The sequence below is a fragment of the Vombatus ursinus genome, unplaced genomic scaffold, assembly GCF_900497805.2.
Source record: "Vombatus ursinus unplaced genomic scaffold, bare-nosed wombat genome assembly UNPS02004577.1, whole genome shotgun sequence".
Classification (NCBI taxonomy): Eukaryota; Metazoa; Chordata; class Mammalia; order Diprotodontia; family Vombatidae; genus Vombatus; species Vombatus ursinus.
The window spans coordinates 196,595-212,021 of NW_020944355.1; the positions used below are offsets into that span (position 1 = coordinate 196,595).

At 44.8% G+C, this 15,427-nt stretch overlaps 1 protein-coding gene across 1 annotated transcript in view; it reads left to right on the forward strand.

The window, feature by feature from the left end:
- TSPAN6 (tetraspanin 6) overlaps window positions 1–7,270 on the forward strand; it is a 13,514-nt gene extending 6,244 nt beyond the window's left edge. Inside the window, exons 6-8 of the mRNA XM_027838399.1 lie at window positions 40–123; window positions 3,993–4,097; window positions 6,349–7,270. Of these exons, the coding sequence (XP_027694200.1) occupies window positions 40–123; window positions 3,993–4,061 (153 nt within the window). The 3' untranslated portion in view covers window positions 4,062–4,097; window positions 6,349–7,270. The remainder of the gene's footprint in view (window positions 1–39; window positions 124–3,992; window positions 4,098–6,348) is intronic.
- Window positions 7,271–15,427: the final 8,157 nt, after the last annotated feature.

Consider the following 15,427-nt stretch of genomic DNA (forward strand, 5'->3'; position numbering starts at 1 on the left):
GAGGCCTGTTCTGGACTTGTTTTCTTTTGTTCCTCCTAGGGCTGCTTCGTAAAAGTGACAACTGTTATTCAGTCAGAAATGGGTGTTGTAGCAGGCATTTCCTTTGGGATTGCTTGTTTCCAGGTGAGTCCTTAGACTGAAATGGCTTTCGCCTACTTTTTTTCTTCCTGTCCACAATGGAGTTTAGTTTTTAAAATGATGTTTTATTCATGCTCTTTTTTTGTCACTGTCATTTCTCAATGATTTCTCCTCCTCCCTTATCCTTTTTATAACAAGTACAGTAATGTGAAAGGAAAAAAACCTTAACACATCACCACAGTGTATGCCTCATTTTGGGCATGGAGTGCCGAGAGGCACTAGGGGGCGCCACAGTGCACAGAGTGCTGGGGCCTGCAGTCAGGAAGACCTGAGTTCAAATTTGGCCTCAGACACTTAAGTTGCCATGTTGACCCTGGGCAAGTCCTTTCACTTTGATTTGCCTCAGTTTCCTCATTTGTCAAAATGGGAGTAATGATAGCACCTGACTCCAAGAGTTTGTGACGATCAAATGGGATAAGAATTGTAAAGAGCTTAGCACAGTGTCTCACACATAGTAAGCACTGTATAAATGCTTACCCAGAACCCCTTCCTCTCAGTCTTTTGGAATCATGACTGGTCATGACTTTGATTTGAGTTCTGAAATCTTTTATGTTGTTTTCCTTTATTGTATAAATTATCTTTCTGGCTCTTCTGACTTCATTCTGTATCAGTTAATGCACATCTTCCCAAGTTTCTTGTAATTCTTCACAGTTGTCTTTCTTATGGTGCAATAATATTCCACATATTCTTATACCACAGTTGTTCAATCATCCTCCAGTCGATGGGCACTCTCTTGCCTTCCATTTCTAGATTGCTCCATGAAGATTAGTTGTATATTTGGGATCTTCCCTTCTTGATTTGACCTCCTTGAGGCCTTAATGGCATTTATAGTAAGCTGGAATACTTCCACTGGTAAGCCTATAGATTATGATTCAAGGTACGAGCAGAGGTAGGCCTTCCTTTCCCTCAAAGGTGGCATATTCTCTTCTTGACACACATGATGATCAGACACAGCTTTTCAGGTCAGGTTTGTTTTGTGGATTAAGTGCTTAATGCAGCTGGAGCCATTTGGTTTGGGGTTCTGATTTGTGAGTTTTGAAAAGAAGAAAAAAAAAAGCAAATCTATATTTCCTCCCCTCCCCCATTGCAGCCTTTAGATGTCTTTGAGTCTTATCTTTCTGTTTTCCCATCTGGGCAGCATACGTGTCATGCTGAAAGCCTAGAGGAAATAGCTGGCTGTTCTCTGAATTCCTCTTCCATTTTCACTCATTCTTTTCCCATGGTTATTCTTTAAAAAGCAACAGACCAGCCCTTTCTTCTCCCCCCTAGATTGGAACCACCTTTACCTGCACACATCTTTTGAGAGCAGTTTGTGGTGGAAAGAGCTGGTGCCTCTTGGTTAGGGCAACCTTCCAGCATCACACAAAACCTGGGTTGCCCAAGAACCTTGGCTTTAGTCTCTCCCTGTAATCAGACACGATTCCTGAACATAATTAGGATTCTCTTTCATGAACTCAGATACTTACAGTGTATCCACAAGTCCAAATCCAGGATTTAAGATACTAATTATCCGAAAACATGCTTAAAATGCCTTCCTTCATTGGCGGAGCTATCGCTGTCACCCCGCTAGGGGCTTGATTATATAGAGATATAAAGAAGGAATGATTTTCTCAGCCCAGGGTGTTCTCGGAGTGGGGTCTCCTTCACGCAACATGGAGAGAGCTTCTCAGGTCTCAGCGACTGACACGGATCACTAGCAGTGCCTGCTGGTAGGGTGACTTGTACTAGGGTTACAAACTAGCAAGTTTCTGAGCTAGGGTTGGAAGCCAAGGCTTCTGGCTCTGCTTTGATCATCTTGCAGCCTCCATCCTGGCCCTGGGGGGGTGATGTGTGATTCAACTTCAAGAAAACTTGGCATGTGGCTCTTGTCCTTGTTCCTTGACGCTATTCCCCAGGGAGTTGTTGTCTTTGGTCTACACTAACCAGTACTCAAGTGCTGTAACCCTTTTCTCATTATTTGCTCAGGGCTAGGGTCTTAATTTTTTGATCTACGGATTTTGCTTTTTCTTGTTATCTTTTTTTTTTCCCCCAAACCCATTGCTCTTCCTTCCCAATGTTTTCCCGTCCCTGCCCATGCCTCTGCTAACTTCCTTGTGATCAAGAAGGAAATTCAAGAAAAACAAGCCTACACATTGGCCCATCTGCCAACATAAGCTTTGTTCCTCACCGAGAGTCCACCACCTCGCTACCAAGAGATAGGAGGTGTGCAGAAATCGACTTTCCGGGTAGTCCTGCATCAAGCAGAGCTCTGCTGTTTTTGACGTCATTGTGCACGTTGTGCTCCTGGCTCTGCGTAGTCTATTTGGCATCAGTTCCTACAAGTCTTTCCAGGGTTCTCTGGATTCCTCAAGTCATGGTTTCTTACAGTGTAATAATATTTGATTGCAGTCATGTACAGGTACGTTGTGGTGGGTAGAGGGCTGGGCCAGGAGACAGAAAGACCTGAGTTCAAATCCAGCCTCAGACATGTATTAGCTATGTGACCGTTGGCAAGTCACTTATCCTTTGACTGGCTCATTTTCCTTATCTGTAAAATGGGCATAATAGTAGCTCGCACCTATCTCCTAGGGTTGTTGTGAGGATCAAATGAGATCATATTTGTGAAATGCTTTGTAAACCTAAAGCACTAGATACATGCTACCCCTTATCATCATAATCCTTATTAATAATAATACATTGGTATTCTATACTATAGTTGGTTCAGAGAGTTTTCTTTTAATATAACAGGTGTTCTTTTCCACAGTATAAAAGCCAAGGTAGCTGTATGCCAGCTGGCCGCTGCTCCTCGGCTTTGTATTTTGCTCTGCCCTCCCTTCTCAAGTCATCCAAAGTCTCCTTGTGACTTCCTGTGCCTCACTGTCCTCACAGGTCCTCAGTAGTGTGGCTCTGTCTACGTTTTTAATGCCTTCTCTTGCATTCACATGATTGTTCTCAGTTCTTCTTCCTTTCTGAAAAATCAGAAAATTGAGCAGATTTGTATCTTGACCTCAAAATCTTTTCTGGAAAGCTCCCACGGAACTGAACTTTGCTTTATCAACAAGAAAAACAGTTAAGCAGCTCCCCCCCCTCCCCCTATAGAGTGAGTGCCCTTATCTGTCTCTGTTTACAATAGCCAGCCCAGCATTCTGCTGAGAGGATGGAAATAAATGACATTCTCTTTTCTCCAGGACTTGTACTGATGATTACATTGGCTCAGAATTCAGCCTCTTCTTACTAATTTTTCCTTTAACCTTTTTCATTATTCCATAAACTGTTCTCCTGATTGTGCTTATTTCATTCATTTGTCTAGATCTTGTCATATTTTTCTGAATTCCTCACCTTCATCATTTCTTACCACACAATTACATTCCCTGATACATTTTGCCATTCCCTAATCAATGGGTGCCCACTTTTATTCCAGTTCTTTGGTTCCATAGAAAGTCAACTAGACTTTTCTTGTCTTTGGTCCTTTGGTCTGGAACACTTAGTCTCTAGAGATGTATATTTGTTCTGAGTTCTTGACTTTGGGTCCTGGGTCTTTCTGACTTCTCAGAGTGAGAAAAGAGGCACCATTGACCTCTCTTTTCTGGAACCTTCTCTGACTTGGGAGGGTTTCTCTTTGAATGATTGTTGCCAGGGACAGGGAAATTGAGAAACTTCCACCTGCAGGATTGGGTTTTAGTGATTCAATCTCATCTCTCACAGATTAGTGAGGCCTTACCCAGATTATTCAACAGAACTAAACACCCACAGGTCAGAACCAGCCACAGGAAATGAGGAATTGTAAAAGGAATGTGTGGCCACCTCAGATGCCTCTTGGACTCCTGGAACTCCTTGTTTTCCTTTGTCTGATTCCCTTCGTGCTCTCTTTCCAGTTGTTTGGTATATTTTTGGCCTGCTGTCTCTCTCGTTCCATCACGAATAACCAATATGAGATCGTGTAAACTGGTGGCTGACAGCTCCAGATCTCTCCGACCAAGGTATGTCTCTTCAGTCCTGGTAGCTGTTCCAGTGTCTTTGCATGCACTCATCGCTGTAAGTGTTATGGATTGTGTGAGGCCCAGCCAGGGAGCCCGGCCCACTCCTGGGCTATTATGGGGCCTTGGGTCAGCCTGCCAGCCAACCTGCCAGTGGAGCTTGTTGAAGCTCTGCCCAGATAAGTTGTGACTTTAAATCAACCAACTTGAATATCCTGGGAGGTTTGTAAAGACAGTCTTACCTCTTTAGAGTCTTGCCTTATGGGTGCATGCTGCGCATGGTTAGACCTGTCCATTTATGCTTGCACTCGCATAGTTGGCCTTTTGTTTCTACCTGATGGTCTTGGTGTAGAGAACTGAAAGAAACAAAGCCTTTAATTAAATGAAGAAAATGGTCCTGCTGTTATGTCCTTGGCTGAAGGGAACCGACTCTGGGCCTGCCCACTCAGAGGGTCTTGAGGCTCTGAGGTGCACTGGTCCTCCCCTGGCCCTGTGCTGATTCCTGTTGTCCCCAGCCTAGCTCTGCGGCTTTGCTGGGATACTAGTCAGTGCTGTGCATTTTTCCTGTGGCCCATTGTACTAAACTGAATAATTAGTTGGAGAAATGGTTGAGGGGCTTTTTTGCTGGACCAGGAGGACAGCCACCACCTCCACTGTAGGATTTTTGGAACTGAAAAGGCCGTCTTGTCCAAGCTCCTCATTTCCAGAGGAGGAATCTTAGGCACAGAGAGGCTCCCGGGTACTGCCTGAGGTTCTGTAAGCGGCTGATGGAGGTTACAATCCCAGCTCTGAAAATGCTACCTCTTGGCCCCCCTGAGCTTGGAAGGCAGAGATTCTTCCTTCCAACCAGAATCTTTCTCTCTGCCTGCTCCAGAGTACCAACAAAAATGTCCTTGTAGTAACTGGTCCAAGCTTCATTTTCCTCTAGGTGTGTCCCAAGACGGTTTCCCCTATGGGGGCCCACTGGGGTCTGTATTTCTCTTCTTACAAGTACTTGGGTGTGTGGGCCTGGAAAAATGCCGGCTGCAGCCCCTCGTGCCCAAATATATGGAAGGTAAACTGCCAAGCCAGTAGAGCCTGGGTTGGGGGGGGGTCACAGTCTTCACAAGCCTGGGCCTCCTCATGGCTTTGGCAGAGGTTCCAGGGTTATTGCTTGTGAGGCTCCGTAACCCCCAGCCTTTCCCCCAAAGGTGCCTCTGAGGGCAGCAGAGGAGCTGGGCCACAGCCACGGCTGAGAGAAGATGCTAAGTAATGAGCATGGTTGCTATTGGCTGCTACAGCCAGAGATCCCTCCTGACTCCCGGCACCCCCTCAGCCCAGCTGCTTAGTGGTCTTTGTGGGCCAGCCTGGGTCCCAGGAGCCTCTCCAGGGTTTGAACTTCCCCAAATCCCCTAAGACCTTTTGGTTGTCTGTCTTAGCCTTTGGAGTCATTGTAAGTCACTTGCTGCCGGCCTTGGTGATTGGGAGCATGAGGGGTGGGGGCTGGAGAGGTGTCTGGTTTTGTTCCTTCCGTTTTCTGCTCACCAAGGATATCTTTTATTCTTACCCATTGTGGCTTTATGTTGCGGCTGTCCCCGATGGCTGTGTGTAATGGACCTTTACTGAACTTTCCTGTTTAGATTTACATTGGTTCGTTGCTTGTGTTTTTGCTTCTCTGGCCTTTATGTGTTTATATCTGCCAGTGTGGTCTCAGATCATAAGCCTCCAGGAGGCAGGGACTGTGGATGGGCAGCCCGTTGGGTGTGGCATGACTCATTAGGTGCTTAATAAAACTTTTTGATGATCAGACCAGATATAGAAAGCCACCACTGTCAAATTCATTCCATCCAGCACTTATTAAGCACCTACTATGTGCTAGATATGGTGCCAGGCACCAGGGAGACAGACCAAAGTGAAGAAGGCAGGTCCTCTAGGACCTTCCATCTCCCTTGGGTGGGTGAGGGGGACAGAGAGGAATACTGCCTGCAAACAGATAGGTGATACACGTGCTCATTGGAGCACGACAAGGGAGAGACCACTGACAACTAATGAAGGGGATCAGGAAAGACTTCCCATAGGACTGAGCCTGGGGGGAAGCCAGGAGGGAGTGTGTTGTGTGCATGGGGCACAGCCTGTTCAAAGGCATGGAGGCTGGAGATGGAATACCAAGCCTAGAGACCCTCTGGGAGGTCAGTTGGACTGGAATGGAGAGGGTGTAAAGGGCTGGAGGTGGGAGGCGAGTAACATTGACTTCTTGTTCTTTTCTTTTCATTAGCTTTAGGACATTATTCTCAGCTCCCTTCCTTGGAAAATCCTTCATGACCTTCAATATGCAAAGTGCTGAAAGTTATATGAACAGACTGATCCCATCAAGACCTGGCAGTTATGAGTTCTTCATCATTCGCCTCCCCCAACTCAGTTTTTCCAGGCTGGGGGAACATTAAAAGTCATGTTAAGCTAACACAGTGTGTATTGTGGATAGCAGCTGTATGCCTTCGGGCGTGTGGCCTGCCTTTCTGTGTCTCTTTCCCATAGGCCGGGCTTTGCGGTCCTGTTGTCACTTGGTGTGACTGACCTCGAGGTCTGCTGAATATATGAGCCTCCTCCTCTTTGGTGCCATACGGTCTTCTGTAGCTTGGGAAGGTGAGCCTTGTGCCCAGCAGAGCTTCTCTTGTTTGTGCGATTTGCAGCAGGCAGCTGGCTGGGCACAGAGCTCCTGGGCTTGGCCCGGGGCCCGGGGCATGGCCCGGGCCTGTCTGCATGTGGACACCTCCTTCTCTTAGCTGCCAAGTGGTGCTTCTGGATCTCTGACCCCGCCGACTCACACTAAAGACACTCATGTTCTGTGCTTGACCAGGGCACGGCGGGCTGCCCGTTCTCTTTGCTTTCTCTTCTAAACCCAGGTGTTATATCTGTTTTGTAGGTTTTCTCTCCCTTTTTGTTCTTAGAAAGGCCTTTCTTCGTTCTGAATGATGCTGTAGTGATTTGTTTTTCCCTGAGGGACTTGTGGGATAGTGGTTGTTCCCAGTAGCCTTAGCTGCTAGTATTTCCCAACCAGGTTGGCATGACTTAATTGTCAGTATTATGTGCTCCTTTGACTTGTATTCTTATGTGTGTTGATTTGTGTTTTGGGCCAATAAATAGAAATTCTCCTATCTTAATATCCAATAAATGGTTGACTCTTGTCCGCAAAAATATTAGCTGTGGTTGGATATGTTTTTTATCGAAACTTTTAGGAAATCTGCCAGGGGATCTGGTTGCTTTTCACTCATGTGCTCCTCGTCTCTATCTCTTTCTATGTTTCTGTCTCGCCCTTTCCCTCCCTTTCTCTGTCTCTCTCCTTCCTTCCTTCTCTGTCTTTGTCTGTCTCTCACTCCCTCTCTGTCTCTGTCTCTTCCTCCCTCTCTGTCTTTCTCCTCTCTTCTCACTCTTTCTCTCTGTCTCTCCCTCTCTCTCTGTCTGTCTCCCTCTGTCTCTGTCTCTCCTTCCCTCTCTGTCTCTGTCTCTCCCTCCCTCTCTGTCTTTGTCTGTCTCTCACTCCCTCTCTGTCTCTGTCTTTTCCTCCCTCTCTGTCTTTCTCTCTCCTTCTCTGTCTGTCTCACTCTTTCTCTCTGTCTCTCCCTCCCTCTCTGTCTTTGTCTGTCTCTCACTTCCTCTCTATCTCTGTCTCCCCCCGTCTCTGTCTCTACCTCCCTGTATGTCTCTTCCTCTCCCTCTGTCTCTCACTTCCTCTCTGTCTCTGTCTCTCCCTCCCTTTCTCTCTTTCTCTGTCTCTCCCTCCTTCTCTGTCTGTCTCTCCCTCCCTCTTTGTCTCACCCTCTCCCTCCTTGTCTCTGTCTTTCTCTCTACCTCTATCTCTCCTTCCCTCTCTGTCTCTCCCTCTCTCTGTCTTTGTCTCTCCCTCCTCTGACTCTGTTTGTCTCCCCTCCCTCCCGTCTCTGTCTGTCTCTGTCTCTCCCTTTCTGTCTCTATCTCTCCCTCTCTCTGTCTCTCCCTCCCTATCTGTCTCTGTCCCTCCTCTGTCTCCCCTCCTCTGTCTCTCCCTCCTTCTCTCTCTCTGTCTCTTCTTCCTTCTCTATCTCTTCCTGTCCCTCCCTCTCTGTCTCTCCCTCTCGCTCTGTTTTTGTGTCTCTCTTTTTGTCTCTCTCTTCCTCTCTGATTCTGTGTCCACTGTCTCTACCTTTTGTTTATATATCAGTCATTTCAGGATTTCTACATCTTCTCCCCTTCTCCAATCCTATAATGATCCTTCCTTTGTAACAAAGAAGAAAGTTTGGAACAGCCCCTCACCCCCTCATCTGTTCTGCTCGGCAGTGTTTGGGCTGTTTCATACCCATGGTCCTCCATCTCTTGGCCAGGAGGAGGGAGAAAAATTTTTTCATCTATTCACAACTCATTATCTTAAAGAAACCCAAACCCTTCCTTTTAATGTAGCCAGATTTAATAGTGTGAAATAATGACTTTAATTACAATTCTTTCAGAGAAGTTAAGATCTCCCCTTAGATGGTTTTCTGTCAGCTGTCCCAGCACTTTACCCCCTGGGTGGGTGGATCTATATAAATGCTACCTATTATTCTTTATTAAGCCCCTAGTATGTGCCAGGCACTGTGCTAAGCACTCTACAAATATGACCTCATCTGATCCTCACAACAATCCAGGGAGGTAGGTGCTTTTATTATCCCCATTTTACAGTTGAAGAAACTGAGGCAGAAAGAGTTGAAGTGACTTGCCCAGAATCACACAGCTACTAAGTGTCTGAGGCTGGCTTTGAGCTTTAGTCTTTCTGATCCCGGGCCCGGTGCTCTATCTGCTATGCTCCCAAGCTGCCTAATGTCTTCATGGAACAATTTATAAACTTAGAAGTGAATGCAAATCGATTATTCAGTAGTTTTCAATCTGAAATGGGCACAGGGGAGGGCTTCTTCATTGCTTACTCTGGGATTTCTTTGTACATCACTGTTGGAGATACTAACCAGTCTTAGGGAGATAGGTTACCCTTGGAACAATTCAGTTCCATCCTTTTTGTGTGTGTGTGTGTAAGCTGAGGCCATCAGTTATTCATGTAGTGAGTGGAGAACTACTGATTTTTTAGTATTACCTTTGAATTGTAGATAAGGGTCAGATTTTAGGCTTGGCTAGGAGTTAAGAGAGCAGGGTACTAGGCTCAGCTTGGCTACTCACTAGATCTGGAATCTTGGGAAAGATTCTTCCCCTCCCTGGGCCTCAGTTTCCTCCTTTGTAAAAAGGGGTTGCACTAGGCGATCTCTAGTGTCTCTGTCAGCTCTTACCTATGATTTCCATGCTAAGCTCTGATTTCTAAGTAACTGCAGAAAGGTCTATAGAGTGTTGTTCTTGGCTAGCACACCCACTGGGCAGGCTGAGACAACTTTGCTGCGCTCGGAATTCTTGCATTGCTTCATGTTTGGAGTCTCTGATTACAGTGCCTTATTTTCCTGGTTCATTTCAGTGGAAGGCCCTTTGGGAACCAGTCACTGGTTTGCCCTTTGCTTGGGAGGCACAGGTTAACGTGTTTGTGTACAAGCCGGTTCAGAAACCTTGCCAGTTTGCAGAGGAGAGAGTGGCCTAGTTGGATAAGACAGTTATAAAGTGGAAGGAGGAAAAAGCTATTCATTTCTCTCTGTGATTTATAACGAAAAGACCTCATTAGAAAGTGATGGGTTAATGAACACGTCCATTAAATACAACCAGTTTGCCTGGGATGCTGGAGCAGGTGGAGCTTTTGAAGACCTCTATCTCCAGTCTTGGTGGTTTTCTGTAGAGGCCGAAAGATCTTCCTGAAACAAGAAAGTCCTTTTCAGCAGTGTTATAAATACCAGGATGTTTCACTCTTCCTGCCAGTAGCATGCCTAAAACTCTGAGAGCTGATATTTTAGCCTGTGGCCATCTCAAATCGCAGTTTTCTGGGTGACGTGGCAAAATAATGATTTTTAAGATTTGTTTTACTCATGCCTTCTTGCTTTTACAACACAGTCATCTCTGGATAGATCCCATAAAATCAGTAGGCCTTTCAGTTAGTTAAACAAAATCAGCTGATAAGTTCTGTACCCATATTTGCCTTCATTTCCAAAAAAAGAAGGGCAGTATGGTACCTCATCTCTTTCTCCGTGGCCAAGATGGGGCACTATAGTTACACATCCTTTGCCTTCTCCACCTAGCTTTGGAAATGAGAAAACATAAAGTAGCTAAGATATCAGAAGATATTAATTATATAATGTACAATAGGAAAATAATCTGTTTTAACTCAGCCCTGATTGTTAGTGAGGGGAGAAGTCATTATTATCTATCCCTATGATAATAGCAATAGCATTACAGACATTTCATTTTATCCTCATAATCCTGGGAGGTAGGTGCTATTACCATCCTCATTTTATAGATGAGGGAACTCAGACAGAGGTTAAGTGACTCAACCAGGGTCACACCACTATTAAGGATGTAAGGCTGGATTTGAACTCAGGACTTCCTGACTCTAAGTTTGGTGCTCTATTCAATGTGCCACCTAGTTACTCCTATTTCTCAGAGCAGGAGTTCTTGAACTTTTTGGTCTCAATTTCCCTTTACACTTTTTTTTTGGAGGCGAACAGGTTAAGTGACTTGCCCAGGGTGATACAGCTAGTCTGAGGCTGGATTTGAACTCTGGTCCTCCTGATTCCAGGGCTGGTGCTCTATGCGCCTGCTAGCTGCTCACATCTTTACACTTTTAAAAATTATTGAGGTACACCTGTCTCCCAAAGAGCTTTTGTTTATGTGGGTCATATCTATTCATACTTACTACGTTAAACATTAGAATGCCTTAGTATGGTTATGAGAATCGTTTTGCCCTTGTAGACTCTCAGAAAGGGGGACCCCCAGAGAGCCCTTTAAGAACTGTTGCTGTCAGATTTAGTATGGCTGAAGAGGCTTGTGAGAGCTCAGTACATGCTAGTGAAATGAATGAATGAGTGAGCAAGTGACTAATTTTATGACTCTTTAATGACATGGGCAGCAGGCCATGGGCCTAAAGTTCTCTGACCCTGGAAGCTAGCATTTATATACCCCCCCCCCCCCCACACACACTTTTGTCCTTATGGCTGTACTGAAATCTCTCCAAAGAGCTCCTCCTGACCAAATCTCTCTTCTTTGTTCCGGCCCTACTGGAGTCACCTCAGCTGCCTTGGATGCCCCTGATGCCATCTCCTTGGCATCCTCTCCTTGATCTCTGTTGTATCGGTGTTACCCTGTTGGTGCCGAATCTTCTCCCTTGACCTTGTCTTTCTGGCACCCGACCCCTGCGATGGTGCTTCTTCCACTGGCCCTGTCACCGTGTCTGGCCTCCAGAGTTTCAGCTGCCTCCTGTTCTCACTGTCTGGGAGCTCATCTGCTACCCAGCTGGGGACAACAATGATAATGACAACTCCCAAATCTCCTCTTAGCCAGAAACCTGACTCTTCCTGACAATGGAGTGTCCACAGTGGTGTCAGCATCAAATAGAAACAGCCTGCTGGCCTCATTGACTTAGAACACCACAAACTCATGTCAGCTCGGATGGATTTTTATTTCTTTTCTTTTTTTCAACATTTCCCCATGGCATTTGAATGTGTTTTGGGCCCACTCAGGAGAAGCCTGTGGACCTTGAGGTCAGCTTTGGTGTAGGAGATTTGGAATCAAGGAAAGCCTGGGTTCTAAACCCACCAGCTCTGTGACCTTGGGCAAGTCTATACAGGAACCTAAATCGGGATCTGGGAGGGACTTTCAGAGGCCATCTGGTCCAACCCCCCCCCCCCCCATTTTACAGGAGAGCAGCTTGAGGGCCAGAAAGTTTAGGTGACTAGCCCATGGTTACCCAGGCAGTAATGATAACTTTTAGGTAACATGTTAAGGTTTAGAAAGTGCCTTACACATGTAATCTCATTTGATCTATACAATAACTCCCATTTTACAGATGAGGCAACAGAGGCTCACAGAGGTTAAGTAACTTCTCCATGGTCATGCAAGTAGTGACAGAGACTGGATTTGACTCAGGATCCAATCCTCCTTTCCAGTGGACCACACTGCCTCTGAGTCTCAGTTTCCTCACTTATAAAATGGGGGTAAGCATGCTCATAGTACCTACTTCACAGGGTTGGTGTGAAGATCCAGTGTGATAGTCTGGAAAGTTGTGGAAACGATGGCCACTTTTGTTATTAATGTCATTATTACCTCTAGTTGTGAAAGGACTTCTCTATTTGAATGGTCTTGCAACATCTGAACTGAACACCTGGACCACTAAGTTCTTTTGTATTCCTCTAACAACAGTAATGACATTTCCATGGCATCTTTAAGTTTGTGAAGCACTTATGTCTCTACTTTCATTTGAGCTTCATAACAACACTCTGGGTAGAGGCTGTAGGTCTTATTATCCCCATTTTGCAGAGGAGGAAACTGAGGCTCAGAGGTGAAGTAACTTGCCCAGGGTCATAGTTAGTAGGCATCAGAGGTTGGGTTTGAACACAGCTCTTCCAGATTTCAAGTGTAGCATCCAATCCACCATGCTAGGCCACTTGGTGCAATGCTGTCCAGAATCAACAGTCAATATTGTTGACCAGATGCCTGGTTGGCTGTCTCCCTTGGCAGGGAGGTCATCTAGCCTGGGGCAGAGCGGTCGGCCTCGAAGAGTTCTAGAAAGCTGTTGGCCATTATGGACATTTATTAGGTGAGCAGGAGCTTTTTCACACGTGTGGACTCTCACTATGGCAGTGCTCCCATAACTGCCTTTGTGCAAGGCTTTACTTTTAAAGAGCTTCTGAAATGGGGCTATTTTTTTCTTCCTATTAACGTCTCTTACCACCTGTTCTAGAAAGCTGCAAGGCTGGTAGCTATCATTAACAAGTGATGCTCAGGAAAGAGGGCACCGGACAAAGCCCGTTAAACAGACATGGTCCTTGGATTCCTGCTGTTTGCCATCCAAAGAGGTTAATGTTGGTTTGCATGACCAGTTGACAAATGGACTATTTGACAAAATTACATGGAGAATTAAAATTGGGAACGTTTGATATTTATGCAGGGGAAAGACTTAGTGACTGAAGAACAGATGTTGCCCGCGTTAGGCCAAGAAGTTGGATGGGCAGCCTGTGGAATTAGCCCACGGGACAGGCATCGTGGACGAGCCCTGCCCATGGGGAACAAACTGAGTTTGGAATTGAATTGGTTGGAGGGAACACATTTTCAAAGATCCCAACTTGCTTCTTGAAATAAAAACTTTTTTTTTTAACATCAGTATTCTCTTGGCGATGCCATTTGACTGTGACTCATAGAACATCACAATCTCTGAGGACTCAAAATTGCCAGTGACTCAATGGCCAGTGGAGAGATGTAGAAGCCAGTTGCAGCATGTTATTGTATGCAATGAGAGGCCTAAGAGATATAGTCCAGTAAATGTATGATTGGAAAAAGAGGTGGGCTAGACCTGGGGTGAGAGCGAGGGACATCCCATGGGCAGCTCAGATGCTGCCCTCACTGGCATCCATGAGATTTTTTGGGAATAGATTTTGATTGGTATCTCTTGTTTTTACATCACCTAGATGCCTCCCTATATCCCTCCCTTTCCCCACTTCCAGAGAGCCATGCTTTATAACAAAGGAATTTTTTATAAAGAGTAAGAAGAGGAAAAATTCAACCAAACCAGTTAACACAGAGCCTGGGCACCATTTGGGCCATCCAGCCCCATCCCCCCCCCCCCATAATAATATATGCAACGTTCCATGCCGTGGACCTCTGCAAAGGAGTGGAGGCGGGGCAGGGAGGGGCAGATTTCCTCATAGCTCTTTGTTGATGCCAAGCTTGCTTTTTTAAGCCATTTTGCAGTAATCAGTTTCAGTTGTTTTGTGGTGGTAATTCTGTCTGTTTATACTGTTCTTTTAATGTATCTTGTTTTCCCGGACCTGCTTCTTTAACTCTGCATCAGTTCATGTTAGTCTTGCCTGGATTCTTCATAATCATCATTTCTTACAACATGACATTCATGTACCACAGTTTGTTTGGCTCTTCTCCAGTCCATGGCCATCCTACTTTGTTTCTCTACTACAAAAAGTGCTGCTAAGGGCAGTGAGGCAGTACAGTGGCTAGAGCACTTGGCCTGGAGTCAGGAATACCTGAGTACAAAGCTAGTCTCAGACACTTACTAGGTATGTGATCCTGGACAAGTCACTTCTCTCTCTGCCTCAGTTTCCTTATCTGTAAAATGGGGATTATAATAGCACCTGTCTCCCAGGATTGGGAGGATAAAAGGAGATATTTCTTAAGTGCTCTGCAGGGTTTAAAGTGCTATATAAATTTTAGCTATTATTATTATTATTTCTTTTTGTCATTATAGCATGTGTTCCCCTGGGTGTGCCAGTCTATAGAATGAAACCGACACTTAAGATCACATGCATTTCAGTGACCTCCTTGAGGTATATGCTTAGCGGTGGAATCTCTGGGTCACAGGGTGGGGGCATTTTAGCCACTTTATTTGCATAATTACTAATTGCTTTTCCAAGTGGTTGTACTAATTCACAGCTCTACAAATAATGCATCAGTGTGCCTGTCTTTCCACAACGCCTCCAACGTGGACTATTCTTATCTTTTGTCATCTTTGCCTATTTGCTAGGTGTAGGATGAAACCTTGAGTTTGTTATGAGTCACATTTCTCGTTATTAGTGATTTAGAGCATTCTTTCATATTTGGTTTTTGTTGTTAATGGTTTGCAATTCTTTTGAGAGCTGCTTATTTATATCTTTTGATCACTTATCTAGTGAGGGAATGGTTTTGGTTTTATATATTTCTCTTAATTGTCTGTATATCTTAGATAACAAACCCTTATTGGAGAAATCTGATAAGATTTTTTTCCCAGTTGAAATAGTCTATTCTTATCCTAGGTGCATTAGTTTTGTGCAGAAGCTTTTCAAGTTCACGTAATCAAAATGATCTATTTGATCATTTGTAATGACCTCGATTCCTTGCTTTGCTAAGAATTTATCTCCAACTTATAGTTGTAAAAAGTATATATAAGATTTGCTTCTCTTCTAGTTGTCTTCATGGTGTGATCTTTGATATTTAGGGCACATATTGATTTTTAATTCATTGTGCAATATGCTAGTATAAACCTCATTTCTGCCAGACCACTTTCCTGTTTTCCCAGTAGTTCTTATCAAACAGGGAGTTCTTTTCTACTTAACTTTTGTTTGGGGATTTTTAGAATACTGGGTTTTTCAGTTCCATTATTTCTTATTCTTCCTTGTCTAATCTATTCCATTCATTTCCTCTTCTATTTTGCAACTGATACCAAGTGATATAGATGACTGCTGCTTTAGAACATAGTTTTGAGGTCAGTGAATAGC